At 35.7% G+C, this 14,907-nt stretch overlaps 1 protein-coding gene across 1 annotated transcript; it reads right to left on the bottom strand.

The window, feature by feature from the left end:
• Nucleotides 1-2,723: 2,723 nt before the first annotated feature.
• LOC149228202 (clathrin light chain 2-like) lies at nucleotides 2,724-14,387 on the bottom strand. The gene is made up of 3 exons (XM_089378095.1): nucleotides 13,607-14,387; nucleotides 6,824-6,977; nucleotides 2,724-3,612 (listed from the first exon to the last, which is right to left on the bottom strand). Exons 1-3 carry the CDS (start codon nucleotides 14,089-14,091, stop codon nucleotides 3,202-3,204), a joined length of 1,050 nt encoding a protein of 349 aa, XP_089234221.1. The 5' UTR covers nucleotides 14,092-14,387; the 3' UTR covers nucleotides 2,724-3,201.
• Nucleotides 14,388-14,907: the final 520 nt, after the last annotated feature.

Here is a 14,907-nt window from a genome sequence, read left to right as displayed (position 1 = left end):
TTTTTCTAGTTTTCTCTGCCCCAAGCTTTGTTGATATCTATCTTGGGATTTATTACAAGTTTTATCATACTCAGATCTTGTCTTTCAAACAACTATAGGTTGGGTATTTCATCAGAGGGTCGTCATTTCAAATAATCGAGGATGGCATTGTGTCAACAAGTTGACCCTATACAGTGAGAAGACAAGAAGAGTCCAATGGATACAAAAACAAACAACCTTTGTACCTCAGTAGAAACCATGGGGAGATTAACGATTAAGTCCAAAGCTGTAACGTGAACAATGACAGACACATCCAATTTGAGAGGTGATAGAATCATATCAACACTTGTTTTATCTCAAGTACAGCTAAAACAAAAACTGTATTTTGAATGAATAAAGTCAGTTGATTCTGTTTTTCAAGTTTTCTCTGCCCCAAACTTTATTGAGATCTATCTTGGGATTTATTATATGTTTTTATCAAAACACTCAGATCTTGTCTATCAAACAACTCTAGGTAGGGTATTTCATTAGAGGTTCATCGTTTCAAATAATCGAGGCTCGCCCCTATCCACTTCTCACATTCAGAGCCCCCGTGATTTTAATTTTTTTTTTTAGTCAAAATTAAAATCCTGTAAGAAATCAGAGTTCTGAGATTTTGTCAATTCACAAAGCCCTGACAATGTGCTCTATTTCAGTTTTTTTAAAGCCATTATAGATAACATCCCATTTGACTTTATCCTTTTAATTATAGTTTTGTGCTTTCATATAGCAAAAGTCCATCGAACCGAAATCCAATGAACGTGTTAAAAATTCCATCGAACCCAATCCAATGAACTTGAATATGCTCATACGGTGTTATTCTTTCAAAAAAGTAAAACGGAAGTATACCCATCCCAGCTCCAATGAACTTCAAAGGTCGTTATGAAATTTTAAGAATGTAAATTTAGTGCACCCACCTTCCATTTAATGCCTTCGTCATAGACAACCACCTTTTGAAAATTTGTCCATTAAAGGTTGTTTCGAGAAGTACAGGATCTATCCCAAGGATTGAGTATAAACTCAGCTTATATATCCTAAAATTTATTCACAAGTAGAGCAAAAATTATCCAACACGCAGATGATGCAAAGAATGTTTTTATGATTAGCGAAATAAATACAACACATCTAAAACTATTTTTTTTCCATGGAAAATCAGTTACAAAACACCTTCAAAATAAAATAAAACGGTACTGAAAATAATAAATAAATAATTATGGAAACATCTGCTTCCCTCCATGTGCTCTGCCACTAAGACACTAGGAAGGCAGGCCAGTATGAGAATTTCTTTCTTACATTTAAATTCGGAAGATATCACATATGGGGGTAAATGCTGATATGCCTTTCCACAGTAATCTAAAATTAGAAACCATATTTTGATTAAATTTGCAGAAACCGTTAAAAGTAGTAGTATATCCACATTTTGAAATCCACCATCAACTGAAAGATCAATTATAAAACCCTCCAGGCACCATTCACAAAACGCAATACTTTATGAAGAATGATGAGGAACCCTGTGAATTTAAAATGGCAAATGTCGGAAAATTGCTAAATGGCTTCACAATAACAATGCTTAAAACAAAAATTCAATATCTGTTTCTGCACAAAGATTTAAATTAACAATTTTCTGGAGGGCCTGTCACCTTGGTAAAAAATACAAAAGCTCACCATGAGACAATGTGGTTGAATCAAGACATTTTGCAAATGACAAAAAAGGAACTTACAAAGGGTCTTTACTATGTGAATCACTTCCAAAAAGAAAGTAAAAGGAAATATTTGAAGTGAATCACTATTCTAAAAGAAAACAAAAACAACCATCTGCATTCCTAGGAAAACAAGTGTATCAAAATAACATCAAACTATTAACGTTAGTGTAACAACTTGAACCCCACTAAAAAACCACATTTAAGGAAAAGTACAAAGTGGAGAGGCCCATTTCAGTTTGGCTTTTACAATTCACATGTTTGAGCTGCCAGTGGACTTGCCAATCCACCACATGAGCGAGAGTGCCTATTTAAGAATAGAGCTATGTTTTAGCCAGGTGTTTCACCAGGTCAAAATCAAAAAATGATGCGAAGCATTATGCATAGTTAAATAAGTCAATTGGCAGGTTAAGAAATTGCATTTTCATTACCATCCAGAGAAGAGGATTGTCAAAGAATGTGCCTATTTAAGAATAGAGCTATGTTTTAGCCAGGTGTTTCACCAGGTCAAAATCAAAAAATGATGTGAAGCATTATGCATAGTTAAATAAGTCAATTGGCAGGTTAAGAAATTGCATTTTCATTACCATCCAGAGAAGAGGATTGTCAAAGAATGCTGCTCGTGGCAGCAAGCATTTCATTCATACATTAAAGGAATAAAAATCACAATTAATGTCACAATAAAATCAACCAATTTGAATTTTAATCATAAACATCAAAATTCCATCCATATCCTCGTATTTATAGAAGTATTTCAATTATAACAATATACAGGAGAGTAGTAACTACAAATCTTGTGCAGATAAAAGATGACTACACATTGAAAGTGATCTGTTGCAAGAATAGCTCCGTTTTCTGTAACTGCTTGTGTTAATTAGAAACAAATTCTGCAAATGCTTACTAATAGACCCTTGAAAATAAGAAACCATCACATTACTGAGAGGCAGCACTTGTTAGACACCATATGTTGTGGACCTAGAAGCAATAAAGTATCATGGCACCACATGAATAAATTCAGAGTCTTTATTGTAGTACAACGCAAGTGTTATGCAAATAACAAAGGCAAAACTGTAAACCAGCTGTTGAATACCATTGTCTAGGTCAGCCAAGTGGGCCCCCATGACACAGTTGAGTCCCCACTTTGCTTATACTACCTGTGTCGATCATGCCAACCTACTTGCAAGTCAATTAACCAAAAACACAAGCAACGAAAAAATACAAATAAAATTTAAAAGGAAATGAGTACCTCATGTCTATGTTGATTCTCAGATCACAACTAACCTCGTGTCATGCTCCAACAAGATACAAATTTAAAGACAACACCTAAATTCTCCAGCATATCAATTAAAGCCATAGAATGGTAGAAGGAGAATATAACAGAAACAGCAAAACCTGAGACTCAGACTGCTAAGCTAAAATGAAAAGCTTTGACAGATACTCTATTTAAATTTTGTTTCCAATCAGCACTAACGTCACGACAATATCAACCAACAATAACTGGCTGAGCTGATGGTGCTGTTGAAATAGGTGCTGGAACTGTCGTTGTGGATGAAGCTGTAACTGGAGCGGTTCCTGAAGGTGGAGTTGTTCCTGTAGATGAAGCAGGGGCAGAACCATTAGCAGCAGCTGGAGGTGGTGGCGGAGGTGGAGCCTTCATATGAGGCGGCGGGTTATGCTTTAGTTTCAAAAGAATTTGCCGCATTCGTGAGAGATCAGTAGGCTTTCCAGGTTTCGGTCCCTGATTAACAGCTATACTCGGCTTTTTCTTATCTTTGTCTTTTCCACCTCGTTTTGTCTCAAAAGAAGGTAATTCATGAGGTATAATCTCTGCAACTGCCTTCCAGTAATTCTTATCAGCATTGGCATGAAATTTCTCCTGATTAGCCATGTAAACCTGCCCACAACAACTAGATCATAAGTAATGACAAAATAAACTTTACCTACAACTACAAGACAATTCTATAGAAGAGAAGGAAATGCAACATAAACAGACAATTTGTTAACAGAGGGGAAAATGTAGCATTCTACAGAACTTAACCATTTGCTGTACTCCAGCAAATGATTTGCAAAATATCTTAATATTCAATTCTGACTGCCACAATGTCCATTAAAGGATATAATCTGAAATCTGATAACCTGCTAATGCAGAGAAATGGAGTGCCCATCATGTCCAACTTCACTGTTTATATTTAAGGAAAAAAACGATGTGGACTACATCTCCTTGTACATCACAAATAACAAGCAATGTACTTGGTCCTTAATACATGGTCAAATTGATTTTACCCGTTGCAGCAACCACCTAATAGGTATAGCTAAGTTCCCTGTTGCTCAATACCAAAATTCACCTTAACATAAACAACCTATAGATAACAAACAGCAATCAGAATGGACATGATAATTTATTTTGCTGGTAAGCACAATCCATCCCTTTAAATCTCTGAGGAAAGGCAAGCGATTGCCAGCATTATTCACTGCAAGGAACTTTTTGACACGTTAGTGACCATAATTAATAGCCATCTTATTTTACAGAACGAATATGCCCATCATCCAAATCATCCATTCTCTTGAAGCTTCAGTTGAGCCACATACTATGTGGACGCTTAAAGAAAGGAGTGCTTATAAGAATCATCAGGCGAATGCCTCCCAAAAACACACCTATGACTGACATCCTAGCTGGCTGACCAATAAGATCTTACCACATGTGCAGCACATCTAACATATAGCACAGTTGAAACATGAATGACTTGAATGATGCATGATTTGGAAGAGTAGCTTCGGGGAGAGATGTATCAAATGCTAGATACAATCCAACTACATTGAAAACCAGCATTAACATAGTCGAATATGTCCGTCACAAATTCCTGTATAGTAAGACCCTTTAAGAAGATGTCCCACGATGAGATTGAAGCAATTGTACTTTTGAAACTTGAAAAGCATGATGATGGTTATACAAAATTCATTTGAAATAACAGCTAGTATAAGCCCAAGTGATACACTAGATAAGCAATAATCAAGGCAGAGATCAAATTACATGCATGCTTCACAAAATTGCCAATGTGCGCCAAGGAAAGGAAACCGTGATGTTTCTTTTTCTATAGTAGTCTCAAGACAGCCCTAAATATTTAGCAAGCATAAATCCAAAAAGCATGTCAAAGAATCATATGAAGCTAGAAACAAATATTAAATATTAGCTGATGACAGGTGAAATGAAGGTATTGCATGCTGTAACTAGTTACTATCAGTGGGCACTTTTGAACAAGGTAACCATCTGCTAACATTAATTCTATAAACTTATAACTTTAGTAAAGTATACTGCAAGCTATATCCGATTAACCTGTAAGTATACTGCAAGCTATATCCAATTAACATGCTTTGTCAAAGCATAAATGTGATAACATACTTTATTACTGTGTGAAAGATCAATGTTCCTAAATTCAACTTTCAATGAGCATAATGTATGCACCACTCAATTTTAAGTATAAAAAGAGCTACCTCTGAGCTATTTAATTGCTAATCTCATTTCCAGTGGAATTTACCTATGATAGTATGAGTTTTGGTATTGGAAGAAATGCTCCACCGAAAGGAACTAAAACTTGAGCTACTTGTTCACTGGTGAACCTCATCCTATGTGTCAAGGATTTCGACTAATGTTACCAGCCTCTGCTCAAGGAAATACTTGACAATGCAGAAGAGTCAAGACTTTGGTTCACCTCACGAAAAACTCTCAAAAAGCTAAAAATCAAATGACTCATTTGGCGCAGCATTTGAGCATGTACATCTATTTTGGTGAGTCAAACTCAGGTTGACCAAATTTTACCCAAGTCTAACTCAGTGACCCTAAATGTTAATCACCCCAAGTCAATTTTACTCATTTTGTTTGTCAGCAGAGTCAAGCTCACGAGTCTGGCACACCAATTTCAACCATACAAGGCATTCTAAGTAAATTGGGGATTGTAAAATAAAGTTAGCTTACATGATTAGATCACAGATGACAACATTTATACAATTATTGATTTTTAAATAGATGTAGATGAGGAGCATCTTGAAAAGCTGTTCTAGAAAGCAAGCAGTCAATAAAGTTCTCAGCATACCAAAGTAAGTATTGAGACCTCATTGTACTAGTCACATTCATGACTAAAGTCTCAAGCAATAATATGAATAGATACAGAATACTTGATATGAATATCTAGCTTGAAATGAATAACAATTCCAATGAATGTACAAAAAGAGTTCATTTGTGTTTGAAGATGCAACAAAACTCTACCTCAAGAGTCAACAATAATCTAAACAACCCAACAATTGGATCATCTGGGACACATAATAGCAGTGTTGTGAGACTTGACAATGACTCGCATTTTGCATATTCTTGTCGAGTCACTTCTGAAATGAGGATTCGAGGCAAACCTAGCCCAAGTTCACCACGACTCATTGAACCTTCGAAAAAATCAAAATTTAAAATCCCCAAGGGTTAGCTCAGTCGGGTGAAGCATCAACACAAGGCATGTTGCCAACAAGGAGGCTATTTTGGCTAGCAGTTGAAACTTGAGTTGCTCCCCATCTATTCCAGGGAAGAGTAGGGGATATCACTAAATAAAAAACACCCTGTGGCTTCCACAAAATCATTGAGTGTTATCAACTGCCATGTGCCTGTATGATTTTCTTTGTACTAAGTTAATGCTGCTAACTTGCCGGCAAGTACTCATACCCATATCATTTAATATCAAAGTTTAGGATGTATGTGTGTAATTCGAAGGATATGTCTTTAGATAATCTTAGGAATGACAAACAAATTAGAAACTACAGGCAGGAATTAGATGACTGGAGATTGAAATTGTAGGAATTATGTAGTCTTGCATACAAGAAAGCCAAATTTCAACGTGCAAATCAAGCAGCTTAGACTTATTATGATGCAAAGGAAAGCCACCTCAACAATATGACCATACTAAGGAAGCTCTGATCAGATTTATGCAAACAATTTGAGAATCATATACCATGATTGTCTACAGCTCAAAAAACAGTTAAAACAGTGTTTTTTATCCACATGGAAAAAGATGCAAAAACATAGACGACACGACAGATTTATGCAGAATATACATGCAGGTCACCTTTTCTTTTTCTCTGTTGTTGCTTTTATTGTTCTCACAGAGGATCTTCCTCTTATTGTAGAATTCTTCTCTAAATGCTTCTGCCTCATCCATAATTTGATGCAGCCTCTCCTTCTCACTTCTTTCCTTTTCTTCAAGTCGAATAGCATTTTGACTGCAAGCCAAAAAAAAAAACCCACAAAAAGGAGAGAATAGTAGAATCAGAAACAAACTCATTTTCATTAAAAATGCTATTAAGAAAAAGCCTACGATAAAGAAAACCTATCAACAGTGATTTAGGAAATATCAAGTTGCTTTCATTGCACAATTTTTCAAATTCTGGTCCATTGATTGGGGGTAGAGGGTTCATGAGCACAAGTTCCCAAAATTTTATGTAGCTCTCTGAATCCAGGTACATCAATTTATGGATTACTTTAAGCAAACTGCTTCTCAGAAAAAGATAAAGAAACTGAAGGAAAAACTATCATTTGCAGTCCACTGTTCTCTTTTCAACCCTGCGGGGGGACACGCATTTCTTCAAAGCTTTGACTTCCACGGTTCAGGTATTATCTGTAATATATATTATGATTCCTTTGTTTAAGACTTAATTTGCAGAAGCTATTTCACTAAATAGTAAATATGTAAGATCTCAATTACCAGTTCTGACCAGGTAGAGAGGGCTTCTATATATATATAATCCCTAGGGACCAGCACCAAAAATATTTGATAATTGAGAATGAAGATTTGACTCATTTTTTAAAAATGCTACTTCTATTGCTTCATGAACCAATAAGAAAAAAGAGGACAGAATTACAACACACAAAACTTCTCAAATCCCCTAAAGCTAAAAGCAGAAGTATTTGCTTCAATTATACAACATTAAATACTAGTAAGCTAAACTGTTCCATGAAAATGGTAGACATTTGCATAATTTCACTAAATTTCGAGCTATTCTTTTTGAAAAATAGACTCCCTCTAATTTCTACTAATACAAAAAAAGACTACACAATGTATTGTGATATACAAAAAAAGACTACACAATGTATTGTGATTTGTTTTAGAATTATGCAACAAAAAATAAGATTTGTTAATATGACAATAAAGAGAAGGATTTTATGCCCTAGAGTCTAAAACAAACATTGCCTTCTAGTCCTACTAAGAGAAGTGCATCAACACCCACAGGGATTTGGTTTGACAGTGAATGTGTGCACTGTTAAGGCAGTCCTTGCGATAGGTCACCGGCTCAAATTCCTTGTGGGTGGTCCCACCTGCCTTGCCTTACAAAAGAAAGGGAGGGAGAAGTAGATCAACAAGATGAACTCAGATGAACAAGTGAGACTGATAAACAAAGTGTACAGTAAAAACAGAGTCCTTGCTAAAACATACAATGATTCAGAAGATAAGACACACATTTAAATCTAATGACAATAATATAGACAGGGAGAAAGAGAGAGGGTGATTTCAAAATCTTATTACTTGCTGAGAATATGTGACCCATAGAAGATGCCACGACGCCAGCAAACATCTTAAGGGAAATGAGTCAGAGAACAGAAGAAATGAACAAATTTGTATAAATACCCAGTTTAAATGTTTTCCTACTCAATTTTCAACAACATATATATAACTGCATAAATGCCCAAGTTCAATCTGCTAGTATAGTACAGTCAACTAACCTGTAAAGAAGGAAAACAAGATGCAGATACAGATGGGTGATAATAAAGGAAAACAAACCATATAAATACAGAGTGTTAACCTAAAGGAAAAAGGGAATTTTTAGCTTAAGAGGAGTTCAATTCAGACAGCAGAAGACACTGTTTACCAGGCAGGAAAGGATAGCAAATTCCATGAACAAGCAACCCAACTGTGTTAACTTTTACAGTTCAATGAAGTGAACAACTGTAATGTATCAAATGAAATGTATGGTGTGAAACAAATTATTTTACCAAATTTATGAATGTTAGAAGGATTGAGAGTTTATATGTATGGACCAATAAAGCAGTCAGGGCCGAAGATTACTAGTACTGCACCTAGAGTTCATTCCACTCTTCGCATATAATCATTTACGCATAGGTTCTACCCTTGTAGTGTTACCTGGATTATAGATTTGCTTCTATTTGTTAGATGTTTATGGAAAAAAACAGGCAATGCATGGCATAATCTATACATATTTCTGTAACATGTCAACCAACCATAAACTAAGGCTTGGGAAACCTCTTGGGTTATTAACAACGCAATCATCCTCTACTCCGCTATACAGAAAAAGAAAGAATGGCATAATATTCAAAGCTACATCCCAAGCTTTAGCTATATATAACTTGAAAACCTTAAAGCGACATGGTCTTCTATGACAACAGATTCTACCACTTACCAACAAAATGGCACAGTTAAGGGAATTTTTTGAGCCTTGTTACCAGATACAGCACCTGAGAGGAGTGTCATTTCTGAAAAAAAACATCCAAAACAAAAACAACACTAGACATACTGTTTTTGGCAGTTGTTTCCTGTTCCTAGACAGAAAACCATTTCTCAAGAAATAGCCAAATGGCCTCTGTTTCTCAATAGATCATCTGTATCTCTCAAGAAACAGAGCCAAAAAAGCACAAAACACAAAAAACAGATTATATATGTGTGTATATATATATATAGATAAGTTATAACTGAGAAAAAGAAGGAAGGAAGAGGAAATACGTATAATTGAGAAAACCAAAAAGATTGTATTTGAAATACTACAATAAAATCTCAAAAGAGGTAGAGAAAATGGTTAGATATTCCAACTGCATTTTTGGAGGAATCAAGGGATCGATCAAATAAAATGTTCAAACTACCAGACATTAAAAAAATCAAAGGGTCTTATATTGAGTGGTTTATGAACAGTTTGTTTCCCAGCTGCAGGTTCAAGTCTCTGGAGACATGTTGTAACTGCTCCATTAGTGGCATTTATGAAATAGTTGTATCTGGTGTAATATTGGCAACCGATCTGATCAAAGTTACTGATTCTCCAGAAATTCTCATTCCGGTTTTAAAAATTAAAATTAAAATTAAAAAATTTAGATCAAAGAACTGAAGCAGATCACAACTGAAGCCCATAATAACACACTGAAAGTTAGGCTTTTAATTAAAAAAGTAACAGCAAAAATTGATTACGTAACACGTAAAGCAATTACAGAACAAGTATTAATGTAACCAAGAAACAAATTGTACTTTTGAAAGGAAACATTTCTGACAATTTGAGGAAAATGGTCTTAAGTGACTTGTCCATGTCATGATTGATATTCATAATTGCTTATTAAATTACATTGAAGCAGAGAGTTGCAATTTAAGATAGTGCTGCAACACCTACCACTGATTCACAGGAACACTATCGTGGCAAAATTGAAGAGGGAATCCATCTCACAACATAGATATTGGGAACATCATACAACAATGATTCAGTAACATTAGGAGGAAATGTACGATGAGAAATACAACAACCTCAAGAACTAGGGTCTACAGAATTTGCACTTGCCCCCACAGTTTGTTATGATGCAAATTTAATTGCTAGATCACTGAGGTGTTGGTATTACTACCACCCAAACTGTTAAGACCTTTCAATTTTTACCAAAAGATTTGAAAGGATTACTAAAATCATAAATGATGAGACATTCTCAAGAAGAAATATTATCATCACATCGTAGCAACAGAGCGATACACACAAAGATGCTCAATCCAGGGCATCCAATCAGCAAATGTCTGTGAATTCAGGTCAAGAGGAACTAAAGGAAGAGGGCACTATGTATCAGCTCATTGAGGAAATGAGATTGGGGACCAGGAATCTGTCCCAACCAATATAGGTTTGTAAGAGGCCACCGGCTATCATATTTTCCATTAAGTTGATGTATTTTAAAGCTATTAGCATATTAGACATTAACTGTAGAATCTATATTAGCAACAAGTACTGGACAATTTTGCCAGCTGATATACATAAGCTTTGCATTTTGTGTGTAAGGAACAGTTTATCTTGGCTGAAATCAGTGGGCAAATAGTACGATGTAATGATGCTGTCTAGCATAGCTACAGGTTTTAATAATATAAATTACCCAGTTTTGGTTCAAAAAAAAGGTTGAATCAGTTGAAACACCCACCCAAGGCATGTTGCCAACAGGGAGGTGCCATAGATCCTGGGGTTCAAACCCAATTGAAACCCATTCAAGGAAAGAGTGAAAAAATTATTTAAAAATCCAGCCAACAGCCAAACCTGCCAACCAACCATCTTCACAAATTGTATTGTTATAAGGATCCTACATCGTTAGCTCTCCATTTTTTGCAGTAGGATTCAATCAGCTTCTGCTTTTTACAATTGTCAGTAAATATTGACTTGTTTCTGCTACTAAATCTTACGTCTCCAAGAGAGGTAGTAGTGGAAGAAATCAGCCAAAGCATTGCTAATCAGTACAAATCAGCCTAGCCAGGGTGTCCCTGTTGTAAACTAATATATTTCGCAAAATCAAAAATCAAAAACCATTTTGTTCCAGTCAATAAAATAAAATAAGAACCATCTTTAATGAAAAACATTAGAATTAGGGGACAAGGTGAACTATTTTTCAGTTCAATAGTTCAGTGGAAGATCTCATTTGTTGGACTGACAATGGAATCCTTTACATTTCACAGCAATTAGACAATTCAAAAGAGAAGCTCATGTGTAGGCAACAAAAAGAACATTTCAAGATGAAAAATGAAATTACTTGGGCTCAGCATATAACAAAAGAGTTAAATAAAATTAAGAAAATGGAGAAACATAAGACAACCAAATGAACCAATTTAGAATTAAGCACAAATTTCAATGATATTGCGGGCATATCCCCACCCAAACACTGGAAAAGGGACCTAACTTACATAAGCACAAGAATGGTGGCTTAGCAAGGTGCTCGAAGCCAATAGCGTCACACTACCAGAATAAGTGACTACGTGATGTTGCACCTCACTGATACTAAAGGTACCCAAATAAAAAGAACAGGAAAAATATCTAGAAAAAAAATCAGTCAATGGACATAACAAGCATAATTGTCAGTCTTTAAAATTAGGAAATAAGTGAAAAGAAATTATCAATTGCGATCAATTCATAATAAATGTTCGTTTATTTGAAATTTCAGGACAACATTTTGAAGGCAATGATGATTGCCTTACAAGAGAACATGTAATGATGGCAACCAATTAATAATCAACAACAATTTGCTGGTAATTAGCCACATCTTTTGTCTAAAAAATCAATGGAATGCCAATAAACATCAAGATTCATAAAAAAACAGATAAGATCAGCAAAAAAATGGAAATTGGGTCCTTGAACATCTGGGAATTCAGCTTATATAAGTTCCTCTTCGGTTACAAGGCAATTAAAATGAGACATAGGAAGGCTGGGGAATGGGGGTATTTCTATAAAATATAAAATAAAAATAACAACTCAATAAAATAGTTGAGCTAAATATATAAATGTTACAGATTATCACCCATATAAATTGAAATTCATGTTTATGTCGAGATTGATTGACACTGACTATCGTTCTGGTCTTTTAAGAACCATTTTACTGCTGTTAATAAAGGCAAGTTAAGTTCTTAGTTCTATCTATAATTTCACAAAGGGCAAGTTTGAGCAAGTCTGAACAACTTCCAGTTTCAGGATTTTAACAATTCTAAGGCACATACCTTTAGTTTTGGATTTCTAAATATGCCTACATTCAATTAATTTATAATAAAATCTTAACTCGTTTTCCCCTTCTTTAAATAGAAGTTGAGAAACTTAAGGCAATGTTGAAACCAATGTTGCAAGTATAGTTTCGGGGAATATATTGCAGAGGGTCCAGATAGAAGCTTACCATATAAGATAAAATAATTTTATTAATGTACGATAAATGACCACAAAAATAGGTCAATGGGACTGAAGAGTACAACCACTATGAATACAATGTGGGAGCCCAAGCACAACTCCTAGAAATGTCAAATAAATGATATAACATCAAAATTAGTATAAATGTTAAAACAAAAAACAAACAAAAAAACGAGGTGACAAAGGTACGGTGTAAATGGGGCAATATCGATAATTTATTGGAAAATGTCTTCAAGCGTGAATTTTGATCTAAAAACTCAAAATTAGCAACCTAACAATCTAGGAAAATCGGAAGAACTTGAGAGAAAGTCATAATGGCACCGCGAAATACCGTCAATCAGGGCTACAAATAGGAAGAATATTAAGACCAGGGGAGATAAATAGGAAAAGAACAGTACATTTCCCGGAGATATTTGAAACCAGACGCTTGCAAGAAACTCCTGTGATAGGATTTGTTAAAATCTAAATTATCCCAATTGTGGCCATTTCACACGAACCCATATTGATGATTGGACTAAGTTATGCATTTTTAAAAGTCTATCTGTTATATAGGACACAATGCCTTAAACGAAACTCTTTACAACAGGGGGGATCACTAACTAAACTCAAAACTCATTTTGTTTTAGCAAGCTATGGGAAATGGCCATTAATATTAGAGTCCTGAAAGTCGACCTGGTTTGTTAAGTCAGATTCATCAACAACCCTTTAAATTTCTTTTGATTTAATAAACCAGTTAACATATCTAATGTTCTGGATGCTGAATTTCATCAAATAAAGCAAATCTCCAATTAAACTATTGAATTTTACCCTAACAGAGCAAATCAGGGTTAAATCTAGGGTATCACTGTTGAAATTTTGCATTAAGTAAGCAGATCAGACGATGAATTTTGTTTACGATAAGTGACATATAACAAAGAAAGAAATTTCAAGATGTAGGGAGTTACCGTCTCCATTCGCGAAGCATGAAACCCTCCTCCTGCATTTCTTCGGGGGCGGGAAGAATTGGGCCATCGGAAGCGAGCGGTGCCATGCCATAAAGTCCATTCACTTCAAAGGGCTTGCCGTTGATCTCAGAGGCTTGGGGAGAGTAATCGCCCCCAAAATCGACATGTTGAGAGGATGATCCGAAGCTTTGACTGAACATGGGGGGAGTGTCTGGCTGCTGCGGGGCAGCCTCGTCCTCTGAATGGTAAACGGGTGCCGGAGGAACCTCGTAGCCGTTTCCGTTGTCGAAGTCGTCGGCGTCCTTAACCTCATCAGCGTCGGCGTCAGTATCGTCGACGGGGAATTGATCCGGCGACCTGAAGGAGGAATCGAACCTCTGTGAGGGCAAGCGAGGATCATAGCCGATGTAGCCATCGTCAAACGGCCGAGTTGGGCCTCCCGCGAGCTCGTCTCCGCCACCAACATATGAGTCGAATCCCGACATTCTCGCTTTACTTTTAGGTGATATGGAGTTTGAATCACAGGGCACGACGAGATCTAGCCACTGCCTTTGGCTGATTCGATGATGCAAGAACCCGTCTTCGCCAGATCTATGCTTTTACAGATTGAACCGTCTGGCAGTGGTTCAGATTCAAGGATGTTCAGACACGCTCTCAGATTTCTCTGTGCTTTGTTTTGTAAACCAGAATCAGATTTCTCTGGGATTTGTTTTGAAGACCCAGAACTGAGAAGAGAAAACCGTGTTTATACAAGTCATAAGATGAAGGCTATAAATTGTGTGGGTGAGAGATTGATGGTGTGCGCACAAGGAGGTGAGGTGTACCATCTTATAAAGTAAAAAGTAACTTCATGTTTTGTTGGTGCAGGTGGAAAGAAGTTAATTCAAAAAAAAATTGTAACTTCATGTTTTGTGAGTTAGTGCATGTTTAATAATAATAAAGGGGAATATAGTATATGTGTATTTAAGTTTTGAATATGGTTTTGGTATTAAAATATATGTATAATTGGAGTGGGTTGGTTATTGGTTTCTGTACAAAGGGACTTGGGAGGGACTTTTGTAATCGAAATGCTTTGAAAATGTGGGGATATTAAAAAATATTTTGGAAAATGGGCGGATATTAAAAATGTTTTGGAAAAAGTGTTGATATTAGTTAAATTTTTGTTGTACATGTGTTTTAGTTTTTTTTCGCCTTTTTCTCAGCCAATTAAACATTGTGACTGTTTTATGTTAACTAATCAAATGTTTTGAGTTTTTATTTGGCCTCTTCTCGAGGTCATGTTAACCAATCAAATGTTTTGA

Source organism: Pinus tabuliformis, chromosome J (assembly GCF_031772625.1).
Source record: "Pinus tabuliformis cultivar Carrire ecotype Pingquan chromosome J, CPIR1, whole genome shotgun sequence".
Taxonomy (NCBI): domain Eukaryota; kingdom Viridiplantae; phylum Streptophyta; class Pinopsida; order Pinales; family Pinaceae; genus Pinus; species Pinus tabuliformis.
The sequence above is the reverse complement of the archived record's forward strand: the minus strand, read 5'-3'. Positions and strand labels throughout refer to the sequence as shown.

Coding starts and splice junctions, on each gene's coding strand:
- LOC149228202 (XM_089378095.1), bottom strand. CDS start 14,091: ATGTCGGGATTCGACTCATATGTTGGTGGCGGAGACGAGCTCGCGGGA. Junction 6,978..13,606: donor ATGCTTCGCGAATGGAGACG/GTAACTCCCTAC, acceptor TTTGGCTTGCAG/TCAAAATGCTATTCGACTTG. Junction 3,613..6,823: donor ACAACAGAGAAAAAGAAAAG/GTGACCTGCATG, acceptor TGTTGTGGGCAG/GTTTACATGGCTAATCAGGA.